The sequence below is a fragment of the Panulirus ornatus genome, chromosome 27 (assembly GCF_036320965.1).
Source record: "Panulirus ornatus isolate Po-2019 chromosome 27, ASM3632096v1, whole genome shotgun sequence".
NCBI classification, from domain to species: Eukaryota; Metazoa; Arthropoda; class Malacostraca; order Decapoda; family Palinuridae; genus Panulirus; species Panulirus ornatus.
Window position 1 is genome coordinate 18,334,117 of NC_092250.1, and position 12,500 is coordinate 18,346,616.

Below are 12,500 nucleotides of genomic sequence, written 5' to 3' on the forward strand. Positions count from 1 at the left end.
TGTGTACTGGAGTCACGTGATGTAAGTGGCGTTGTGACGTCATTACTCAGGGCTCGCTATTCGTAAACAAACATGGCGGCGATCAGCGGGCAGACCCGACCGATTCAGTGGAGAGTTCGCTCCATGCTCGTTTATTATTGAAGCCTTTGCGACCTGGACAGCGAGAGTGAGGTGGTGGATAGTGCAAGTATTCCTGAGACATCATGTGGGTGTCTGTCCCACACGAGTTTGATCATGTAGTTAAGAAATAGTGAAATGACATAGTCGAGGACGAGAGGCGTCGCCAAACGGGGTTGTGGCAAGCGACCAAAGAGAAACTACTCATTCCAATTGGTGTGTATCCTGGATATTAACGTGCTCTACGTCTAGACTGTCATCACAGTCTGGTCTGTATTAAACACATCCTGAGTAGGTATGATGAACTACCATTTACGTAATTCCGCCTGATGTTTTAACGAGGGTGATCTGTGGGCGCTTGGGGGTCGTCACAGCACCCGGACCCAGTAGCCTAGTGCCTAATTGACCGTACTGGTAATGCTGATAGCGTGTACCCACTTTCACCAGTAGTGATGATAGTTTTGATATCTGCCAAAATGTGCATTTGATAGTGTACATGGAAGGTCATAGTTCTGATATAAAGAGGAATACAGTGACTGACTTCATGTCCCCCAATGGAGAACATTCAGACATTACCAGAATTAAACCACTGAATATGTGAAAAAAAAAAGTTTCACAGCATGTTTTATTTAATGTTATGGTTTAGACAATATTATATATTCGGATCGGCCATTTGACGTGAATATTTGAAGCGTAAGCAAATGTTATGCGTGTAGGTGTGTGTGTGTGTGTGTGTGTGTATGTGTGTGTGTGTGTGTGTGTGTGTGTGTGTGTGTGTGTGTGTGTGTGTGTGTGTGTGTGTCTGATTTCGTTCCAGGTATCTCCACGTCAGATTTGTCCACCAATTCGCGGTCCCGTACTTAACACCAAAAAAAATCTCAGGTATCAGGTTACCAGAGTCTGTAAGGATGGCATATTTATTGAGGTATTGAGAACATAGGGAAACACTATGTTTACGTATGCCGTGTGGATGAAGTATGGCATCATTGGTAGGGCGTCACGACCCGTATCTACATAACAAATGAGCATAAGTCCTCTTTCAAGTGTTTCATGTATGTGTGAACTAGCGCTAACAGAAACCGAGAGAGAATTAGGGGGAATTAGATATTATTAAACATGCGTAAAGGGTAAGGGAGAAAAAAAGAGGTGTTTCAACATTTTTTGTCTCCCAACTTATCCAAGGCCTTTAATTACAAGTGTCGGTTGTTAAGCCATGGTCTGGTAGCGTCGCACATCTGCATATACATGGCTAAGAAAATTATCATATATATGTGTGTGTGTGTGTGTGTGTGTATGTGTGTGTGTCTGTGGTGTGTGTGTGTGTGTGTGTGTGTGTGTATGTGTGTGTGTCTGTGGTGTGTGTGTGTGTGTGTGTGTGTGTGTGTGTGTGTCTGTGGTGTATGTGTGTGTGTGTGTGTGTGTGTGTGCGCGCGTGTGTGTGTGTTTGTCTGTGTGTGTATGTGTGTGTGTGTCTGTGTGTTTCTGTGTGTGTGTGTGTGTGTGTGGTTCATGCAGCAAGGCGAGGATGACCATTCGTCTTCCCTCGCACACCACACCCCCGTCTGTGTGAGGCGCAGGTTGCAGAGAGACTCTTGTCTGCCTCCTTCCCTCCACTTGCCTCGGCTTCTTAATTCCGCGCTCTCCAACACCTCGAATCTTTCAGCTCGTGACAGATTAATGGGATAATATTTTCTCCCCCGCCAAGATCTGTCCTGGAGAGATCAGTTCGAGGATCTATCTCCAACCGACCCTCCCGAGATTCGCCGTCTCTCCCGAGCGAATATATATTGACCGACTTAACGAGGCTCAGATCAAATCTTAACGCGGACGTTCTCTGGTCTTTACCTTAATTCGCGGGTGTTTGCCATGTTCCTCCTCCTCCTCCTCCAGAGAAGACTCGCGAATTATATCGTTTTAATAGAATATATTGGCCGTATTGAAGCGCTTGATGGGCTTAAGTTCGAGCTGAATGGCGGGTTGTTGGAAAAATAAAAGAGATATATATTTCACTCTACTTATACCGCTGCGTTACCAAGGGTCAAAAATTGTGATGGCGAACGGAACACAAGAGTAAATGATGATCAGTCTATGTTTTCCCAGTACATTTAGAGAGAATATTGAATGATCCTGGAAGAAAGAATGATAATTAACGTCTGCATGTTATATGAATCGCTACGGAAGAGTGCTGGTGGTCGGCCATTTACTTCGTGAAGGTTGAGAGATGGAGGATCATTGGTGCTTCTTTTATCACTGGGAAGTTAATTTTAAGGTTTGGGATTGATGGCTGGAAGTGGAGTTTGACGTTTCCCTTAGTAAGGCGCGTGGGGAGACCCGGGGTTCGTGGCACCCCAGTGTGGCTGAGGTGGCCGCCGGACCATGGGTGATTCTTCGGGGGGGGGGGGGGGGGGTAGGGGGGTCATATTACCTCCAGCACTGGTGATAACTCACCATACGGATCGCCACTTTTACGATAGATGTGTCGTGTACTTCGAGAACACCAACCGAAATGCCACTGTAAGCCGAGATGTGAGTTGGATAGACTACGGGGGTCTATGGCCCCCCTTTTTGGGGAGCTGTATATGGGGGGTCTTTGACCCCTTCATTTTGGGGCAGTCTTCCCCCCCCCCCTCCCACCCCCTCTCATCATCACGGGTGAGCTGGACAGAAGGGTGGGTTCGAGTGGGACCTCTGGTTCTCGGACTCTGAGGTACCCTTGTGGGGGCAGCTTGCATGTTGCAGCGGTACAGCAAGATGCCTCGTCCGGGAAGGTACCTTTTTGTACCTCTCACCGCAGGCCGGGCAGTACGGTTCTGCGGTGCAGGAGCGTACCATATCGTGGTGTTATTTATGTACCTTTTTCCCTAATCTGTACGGTACAGCAAGGTACCATACCTTGGTGTAACTTAAGTGCCTCTTTCCCCTACAGGTCAGGTAGTAGTACGGTACAACAAGGTACGATACTCTGGTGTAACTTGGGTACCTCTTCTTCCTCCCCCTACAGGTCAGGCAGTGCGCTACAGCATCACAGGGGGCAACAAGGACGGCCTCTTCACCATCGACCAATACACGGGAGTCATCACCCTAGCCGCAGCCCTGGACTATGAAGTGCAGGACAAGGTTAGTCCCCGATGGTGACGTTGATGGTGTCTGATGGTGAGGGGTGATAGTGATGGCGTCTGATGGTGAGGGAGAATGAGATGGTGAAGTGATGGCTTCTGATGGTGAGGGAGAATGAGATGGTGACTATGATAATGTCTAATGATGAGGGATGATAGTGATGGTGTCTGATGGTGAGGGAGAATGAGATGGTGACTATGATAATGTCTAATGATGAGGGATGATAGTGATTGTGTCTGATGGTGAGAGAGAATGAGATGGTGACTATGATAGTGTCTGATGGTGAGAGGTGATAATGATGGCGTCTGATGGTGAGGGAGAAAGATGGTACTGTGATAGTGTCTGATGTTGACGGTGATAGTGATTGCGATGGTGATAGTGAGTCTCAGATGTTGATGGTGAGTCCCCCTTTACGTCACCAGCAGTGCCGGTAATTGGACGAGGCGTTATTCGCAATATATGTAACCTTGACCTTTTGAAGTGTCGTCTTGAAGCCATAAAACCTAAATTTCCCAAAAGTTATACTGTATGCAAAAAGTTTTTCAGTTTGTTAGCCAAGTTTTGAATTTTTTTTTTACACACACACACACACACACACACACACACACGTGCTGGGGCCTCACTAGTGTGGAAATCTTTGCTCGCATTTTACAGATAATGGTAAGGCAAACAGATGAATACACGCAAGTGCCCACTGCGAGATTTTGCCGTGAGGCATGAGGTCAAGAGCGTGGCTTTTAAAAACCCAGTGAGAGAGAGAGAGAGAGAGAGAGAGAGAGAGAGAGAGAGAGAGAGAGAGAGAGAGAGAGAGAGAGAGACAAAAAGCCTACATCAGACGTGGCGAAAGTAATACTAAATGAAGCTTAAGCTCTTTAAGCCTTCAGTAAATCCTTGAGGTTCCCGCCACCACCAGGACTCGACCCTGCTAGCATTTCCTGACCCACGCTAGTGGAAACATTGGCTGAGCGAGGTTGGTCGCTGGTGGGAATGTTGGCTGAGTGAGCGAGGTTGGCTGCTGGTGGAGGCATTGGTTGAGCGAGGCTGGTTGCAGGTGGAAACATTGGCTGAGGGAAGTTGGTTGCTGGACGATGCATCGTTCGCTGAGCATGGTTGATCGATGGTGTAAACGTCTGCTGAGCAGGTTGGTCGCTGGGATATATTTCGAACGTTATTCTTCCATGGTCATTGCTTCTGTTTGGGTTCTCGCAAACCTGCACAAAATTTTTTCCCCTTCCTCTTCCTCCTCTGCTTCTTCATCCTCCTCCTCCTCCTCCTCCTCCTCCTCCTCCTCCTCCTCCTCCTCCTCTTCTTCTTCTTCTTCTTCTTCTTCTTCTTCTTCTTCACCTTGAACCTCCTTTTTTCCCGATATAAAGATTAGATGCGCGCTCTATGAGAGATTTGCGAATCGAGCTGAGAAACCTCATTGGCTCTGTGATGTGTAGTCAATAGAGAAAACATATTGAGGTGTCGATATGTATAATCCGTTATCGTGTTTCATTTTCTTTCGTCGCGTTCGTGCATATAGGAGTGCCCATGATTTACAGTAGGGAGGTCTTCCAGGAAATTCCAGATGGTACTTGTTGGTCTGCATGTAGTTGAGTTGACAATTCAGAATATCACTGGTTTGTCCAGCTGTGTAGCACTTAAGCAAACGCTATCCTTATAGCGTATAAACTGATGGTATCTGGCCGACACAGGTGGCGACCTGGGATAATTTGGAAGAAATGAAGAGAGAAGAAGAGTGTATGAATTGATTTGAGTTCCCCACGTGCTTGTGGACATCCTGACTCAAAGAAACGGGCAGAGGGAAAGACGAAATGAGGGAAGGGAATTCCACAGCTTAGCTGTTGGAGGGTAGGGAGGAGGTATCTTGATGGTTTGTTCCCCAAGCATTCGCTCTCCACTAGTGGCAGCCAGACGCGCGCGCGCGCGCCTCGGGTCCGAGCCTCGGGTGGGGGTGCGGGGGCAGTAACCAAAATGTTATCCAAGGAACTTGAAAAGGAGAGAGAGAGAGAGAGAGAGAGAGAGAGAGAGAGGAGAGGTTGGGTGGGTTGGTAAGGGATGTACTCTCTGAGCCAGTCGACCAGAATGGTATTAGTGTGGTAGTGTGTGTGGCTGGTCGATTATGTTTCTTGAACGTGCGCGAGGCGTTGGGAACGACCCCAACGGAGAGTTCAGGGGTCAGGTCAGTCGGGGTTCAGGGCCAGGTGAGAGGCCAGGCAGCCTCTTACGCAGTCGTCGTCCCGTCGTGCTAAAGAGGGTCATTATCCCCCCAGTCGATCCTGTCGTCGAGGGTGGGAACGACCAGGTCATGGACGACACGAAGACGCCCCCCGCCAGTTACCAGCTCCTGTTTGTTGCCGACTACTGTGAGTTCAACCAGCGTGTGCGTTCAACGCGCTCGTTTCTTGGAGATACTCGTTCATAATTACAGTGACAACCTCATCTGAATCATGGAGGATCTAATGTTTATATGTATCTCATATTACAAAGGAACTTATCAATATCTTTTCCTTCTTGATTAGTCTACAGTCTCTTCGTCAAAGGTCAGGGTTCATTCCACCTCACCATACTCACGACGTTATGTAGGTATACGTATACATAAGCTTTATACATGGCGAGCTGTGCAGTACCCAGCCCAGTAACTCCGGAAGCCTATGACACAAGATGAGTTCATTATGACCCCTCGGAGTTCTAATAGCAGTAACGAACTCGGGGGTCCAGTTGTTCGCGCATAGTTAAGCGCGATTTAGTTATCAAGTTAGCGCATAATTCCTCCTCAGGTGGGTCTTCGCTAAATAAAATTGGTAATTAACTTAGATGCCTGAAGTTTGCGGCGTCCGGGCGAGTAATTTGTTAATGTTTTGTTAATGTTTTGTTAAGGCCGGGTGAAAGTTCCATGAAGTATTTGCCAGATGTAGGAAGGGGGGCTGCAGTATACCAGCGCTCCCTCTGCCGTACTAAATCTTAACACGCAATGTAGAGGAGGAGGAGCAACGTTTACGTATTCATTGTGACTCAGAAATGTGTCCGTAGTTTTGTATCTGGTGATTCAGTGACCTTACTCTTTTTTGCTTGTCCTTATGCTAAAAGTGCCGAGTGGAAGTTCTTGGCATATGTTCATGATTCTTACCTAAATGTTTCTATACCTTACACGAAGTAACTTGTCCAGAGGCCTTAGTCCTGTCAGTATAAGATTGCATTACCCTCAGGGATTACATAACTGTGCCACGTTACCTATTTTATTTAGCTTAAAATTACGTCCTCTCCAATGTGTGTGTCATTTCCATTTTCCAAATGTAATGTTTTAGGCTTTCATTCCACTTGATTTAAAGCTGGATAGATTCTCCTGTTAATTATGTACACAGTAATGGTACCAGTTTCACATATATCAAAAATGGAGATTTCACTTCAAATTACATTGACCTACAACCTTAAATGCTTCTTGTCTTTGTAATGTCCTTCACACGATTATAGTTACTTCAGGAAGTGGAGACGCGTGGTTCTGCCCCTGCTTGCCAGGAAGGGAAATTTCTACAATGTTGAAAAATGTGATTTAAGTGAAAGCTTCCGCGTACCGTAATCTTATCTCAGTGTGGGAATGTCGTTTGGGGTGGGGAGGTCTCTCTCTCTCTCTCTCTCTCTCTCTCTCTCTCTCTCTCTCTCTCTCTCTCTCTCTCTACCCCTGTCGTTCAGCAGGCCAGACTGCCAGGGTAAGGGGACTCTAACGAGTGGTGGTGAGGGAAGTAATGAGCCGCAAATGTTGATGAATCACTTGTTTTATTGTCCCAACGCGATGGTTCTCCATTCTCTCTCTCTCTCTCTCTCTCTCTCTCTCTCTCTCTCTCTCTCTCTCTCTCTCTCTCTCCATCCTGCCCTCTTCTCTTTACTGTCGCGAAGGAGACTGTCCTGATCCACGCCCCTACTAGGGAGGGAGAAAAAAATGATACCCTCTCCCTCAGTATTAATTCTCTCCCTCAGTAATGTTTTTTTTCCCCCTTTCTTGTTCTTTTTTTTTTCTAATTAGTTCCTAGAGTGTTCACTGGCGGAGGTTGATGATGATTCCCTCGTCTTGAAATGTCATTACTCGGTGTAGCGATGTTGGGAAGGGAACGTGTCTGTGTTATTCCTGTTATTTTTAATGTCAGAGGCTTCCGTGATGAACAGAAGACCTCGGCCGGGAGCCAGGCTAGAATTGAAATAAAAGGAAGTGAAAGAGAATTAATGAAAGAGGATTTTTTTTTTTTTCAGGGAGGAGGGTATGATGAAGAACTTGCCGTAACAACGAAGGTTTTAGGGAAGACTTCAGTGGGGTAGAGAGGTCCAAAGTTTAGCGGTGTACTGAGAGAAACAGATGTCACAACCGTATACTCTCTACAGTATGGTAAGTATGATAGCTATACTCTCTACAGTATGGTAAGTATGATAGCTATACTTTCTACAGTATGGTAAGTATGATAGCTATACTTTCTACAGTATGGTAAGTATGATAGCTATACTTTCTACAGTATGGTAAGTATGATAGCTATACTCTCTACAGTATGGTAAGTATGATAGCTATACTTTCTACAGTATGGTAAGTATGATAGCTATACTCTCTACAGTATGGTAAGTATGATAGCTATACTCTCTACAGTATGGTAAGTATGATAGCTATACTCTCTACAGTATGGTAAGTATGATAGCTATACTTTCTACAGTATGGTAAGTATGATAGCTATACTCTCTACAGTATGGTAAGTATGATAGCTATACTTTCTACAGTATGGTAAGTATGATAGCTATACTCTCTACAGTATGGTAAGTATGATAGCTATACTCTCTACAGTATGGTAAGTATGATAGCTATACTTTCTACAGTATGGTAAGTATGATAGCTATACTCTCTACAGTATGGTAAGTATGATAGCTATACTTTCTACAGTATGGTAAGTATGATAGCTATACTTTCTACAGTATGGTAAGTATGATAGCTATACTCTCTACAGTATGGTAAGTATGATAGCTATACTCTCTACAGTATGGTAAGTATGATAGCTATACTCTCTACAGTATGGTAAGTATGATAGCTATACTTTCTACAGTATGGTAAGTATGATAGCTATACTTTCTACAGTATGGTAAGTATGATAGCTATACTTTCTACAGTATGGTAAGTATGATAGCTATACTCTCTACAGTATGGTAAGTATGATAGCTATACTTTCTACAGTATGGTAAGTATGATAGCTATACTTTCTACAGTATGGTAAGTATGATAGCTATACTCTCTACAGTATGGTAAGTATGATAGCTATACTCTCTACAGTATGGTAAGTATGATAGCTATACTCTCTACAGTATGGTAAGTATGATAGCTATACTTTCTACAGTATGGTAAGTATGATAGCTATACTTTCTACAGTATGGTAAGTATGATAGCTATACTCTCTACAGTATGGTAAGTATGATAGCTATACTTTCTACAGTATGGTAAGTATGATAGCTATACTTTCTACAGTATGGTAAGTATGATAGCTATACTCTCTACAGTATGGTAAGTATGATAGCTATACTCTCTACAGTATGGTAAGTATGATAGCTATACTTTCTACAGTATGGTAAGTATGATAGCTATACTTTCTACAGTATGGTAAGTATGATAGCTATACTTTCTACAGTATGGTAAGTATGATAGCTATACTTTCTACAGTATGGTAAGTATGATAGCTATACTTTCTACAGTATGGTAAGTATGATAGCTATACTTTCTACAGTATGGTAAGTATGATAGCTATACTCTCTACAGTATGGTAAGTATGATAGCTATACTTTCTACAGTATGGTAAGTATGATAGCTATACTCTCTACAGTATGGTAAGTATGATAGCTATACTCTCTACAGTATGGTAAGTATGATAGCTATACTTTCTACAGTATGGTAAGTATGATAGCTATACTCTCTACAGTATGGTAAGTATGATAGCTATACTCTCTACAGTATGGTAAGTATGATAGCTATACTCTCTACAGTATGGTAAGTATGATAGCTATACTCTCTACAGTATGGTAAGTATGATAGCTATACTCTCTACAGTATGGTAAGTATGATAGCTATACTCTCTACAGTATGGTAAGTATGATAGCTATACTTTCTACAGTATGGTAAGTATGATAGCTATACTCTCTACAGTATGGTAAGTATGATAGCTATACTCTCTACAGTATGGTAAGTATGATAGCTATACTCTCTACAGTATGGTAAGTATGATAGCTATACTCTCTACAGTATGGTAAGTATGATAGCTATACTCTCTACAGTATGGTAAGTATGATAGCTATACTCTCTACAGTATGGTAAGTATGATAGCTATACTCTCTACAGTATGGTAAGTATGATAGCTATACTCTCTACAGTATGGTAAGTATGATAGCTATACTCTCTACAGTATGGTAAGTATGATAGCTATACTTTCTACAGTATGGTAAGTATGATAGCTATACTTTCTACAGTATGGTAAGTATGATAGCTATACTTTCTACAGTATGGTAAGTATGATAGCTATACTCTCTACAGTATGGTAAGTATGATAGCTATACTTTCTACAGTATGGTAAGTATGATAGCTATACTCTCTACAGTATGGTAAGTATGATAGCTATACTCTCTACAGTATGGTAAGTATGATAGCTATACTCTCTACAGTATGGTAAGTATGATAGCTATACTTTCTACAGTATGGTAAGTATGATAGCTATACTCTCTACAGTATGGTAAGTATGATAGCTATACTTTCTACAGTATGGTAAGTATGATAGCTATACTCTCTACAGTATGGTAAGTATGATAGCTATACTCTCTACAGTATGGTAAGTATGATAGCTATACTTTCTACAGTATGGTAAGTATGATAGCTATACTCTCTACAGTATGGTAAGTATGATAGCTATACTTTCTACAGTATGGTAAGTATGATAGCTATACTTTCTACAGTATGGTAAGTATGATAGCTATACTTTCTACAGTATGGTAAGTATGATAGCTATACTTTCTACAGTATGGTAAGTATGATAGCTATACTTTCTACAGTATGGTAAGTATGATAGCTATACTCTCTACAGTATGGTAAGTATGATAGCTATACTTTCTACAGTATGGTAAGTATGATAGCTATACTCTCTACAGTATGGTAAGTATGATAGCTATACTCTCTACAGTATGGTAAGTATGATAGCTATACTTTCTACAGTATGGTAAGTATGATAGCTATACTCTCTACAGTATGGTAAGTATGATAGCTATACTTTCTACAGTATGGTAAGTATGATAGCTATACTTTCTACAGTATGGTAAGTATGATAGCTATACTTTCTACAGTATGGTAAGTATGATAGCTATACTTTCTACAGTATGGTAAGTATGATAGCTATACTTTCTACAGTATGGTAAGTATGATAGCTATACTTTCTACAGTATGGTAAGTATGATAGCTATACTTTCTACAGTATGGTAAGTATGATAGCTATACTTTCTACAGTATGGTAAGTATGATAGCTATACTCTCTACAGTATGGTAAGTATGATAGCTATACTTTCTACAGTATGGTAAGTATGATAGCTATACTTTCTACAGTATGGTAAGTATGATAGCTATACTTTCTACAGTATGGTAAGTATGATAGCTATACTCTCTACAGTATGGTAAGTATGATAGCTATACTCTCTACAGTATGGTAAGTATGATAGCTATACTCTCTACAGTATGGTAAGTATGATAGCTATACTCTCTACAGTATGGTAAGTATGATAGCTATACTCTCTACAGTATGGTAAGTATGATAGCTATACTCTCTACAGTATGGTAAGTATGATAGCTATACTCTCTACAGTATGGTAAGTATGATAGCTATACTTTCTACAGTATGGTAAGTATGATAGCTATACTTTCTACAGTATGGTAAGTATGATAGCTATACTCTCTACAGTATGGTAAGTATGATAGCTATACTTTCTACAGTATGGTAAGTATGATAGCTATACTCTCTACAGTATGGTAAGTATGATAGCTATACTTTCTACAGTATGGTAAGTATGATAGCTATACTCTCTACAGTATGGTAAGTATGATAGCTATACTTTCTACAGTATGGTAAGTATGATAGCTATACTCTCTACAGTATGGTAAGTATGATAGCTATACTCTCTACAGTATGGTAAGTATGATAGCTATACTCTCTACAGTATGGTAAGTATGATAGCTATACTCTCTACAGTATGGTAAGTATGATAGCTATACTCTCTACAGTATGGTAAGTATGATAGCTATACTTTCTACAGTATGGTAAGTATGATAGCTATACTTTCTACAGTATGGTAAGTATGATAGCTATACTCTCTACAGTATGGTAAGTATGATAGCTATACTTTCTACAGTATGGTAAGTATGATAGCTATACTCTCTACAGTATGGTAAGTATGATAGCTATACTTTCTACAGTATGGTAAGTATGATAGCTATACTTTCTACAGTATGGTAAGTATGATAGCTATACTTTCTACAGTATGGTAAGTATGATAGCTATACTTTCTACAGTATGGTAAGTATGATAGCTATACTTTCTACAGTATGGTAAGTATGATAGCTATACTTTCTACAGTATGGTAAGTATGATAGCTATACTTTCTACAGTATGGTAAGTATGATAGCTATACTCTCTACAGTATGGTAAGTATGATAGCTATACTTTCTACAGTATGGTAAGTATGATAGCTATACTCTCTACAGTATGGTAAGTATGATAGCTATACTCTCTACAGTATGGTAAGTATGATAGCTATACTCTCTACAGTATGGTAAGTATGATAGCTATACTCTCTACAGTATGGTAAGTATGATAGCTATACTTTCTACAGTATGGTAAGTATGATAGCTATACTCTCTACAGTATGGTAAGTATGATAGCTATACTCTCTACAGTATGGTAAGTATGATAGCTATACTTTCTACAGTATGGTAAGTATGATAGCTATACTTTCTACAGTATGGTAAGTATGATAGCTATACTCTCTACAGTATGGTAAGTATGATAGCTATACTTTCTACAGTATGGTAAGTATGATAGCTATACTTTCTACAGTATGGTAAGTATGATAGCTATACTTTCTACAGTATGGTAAGTATGATAGCTATACTTTCTACAGTATGGTAAGTATGATAGCTATACTCTCTACAGTATGGTAAGTATGATAGCTATACTTTCTACAGTATGGTAAGTATGATAGCTATA

General features: G+C 41.3%; 1 protein-coding gene across 1 annotated transcript in view; it reads left to right on the plus strand.

Annotated features, from left to right (window-relative positions):
* The window catches only part of LOC139757628 (putative neural-cadherin 2), a 298,685-nt gene that overhangs the window by 237,652 nt on the left and 48,533 nt on the right, over window positions 1-12,500 (plus strand). Inside the window, 1 exon segment of the mRNA XM_071678287.1 lies at window positions 3,119-3,234. Coding sequence (XP_071534388.1) covers window positions 3,119-3,234 — 116 coding nt within the window.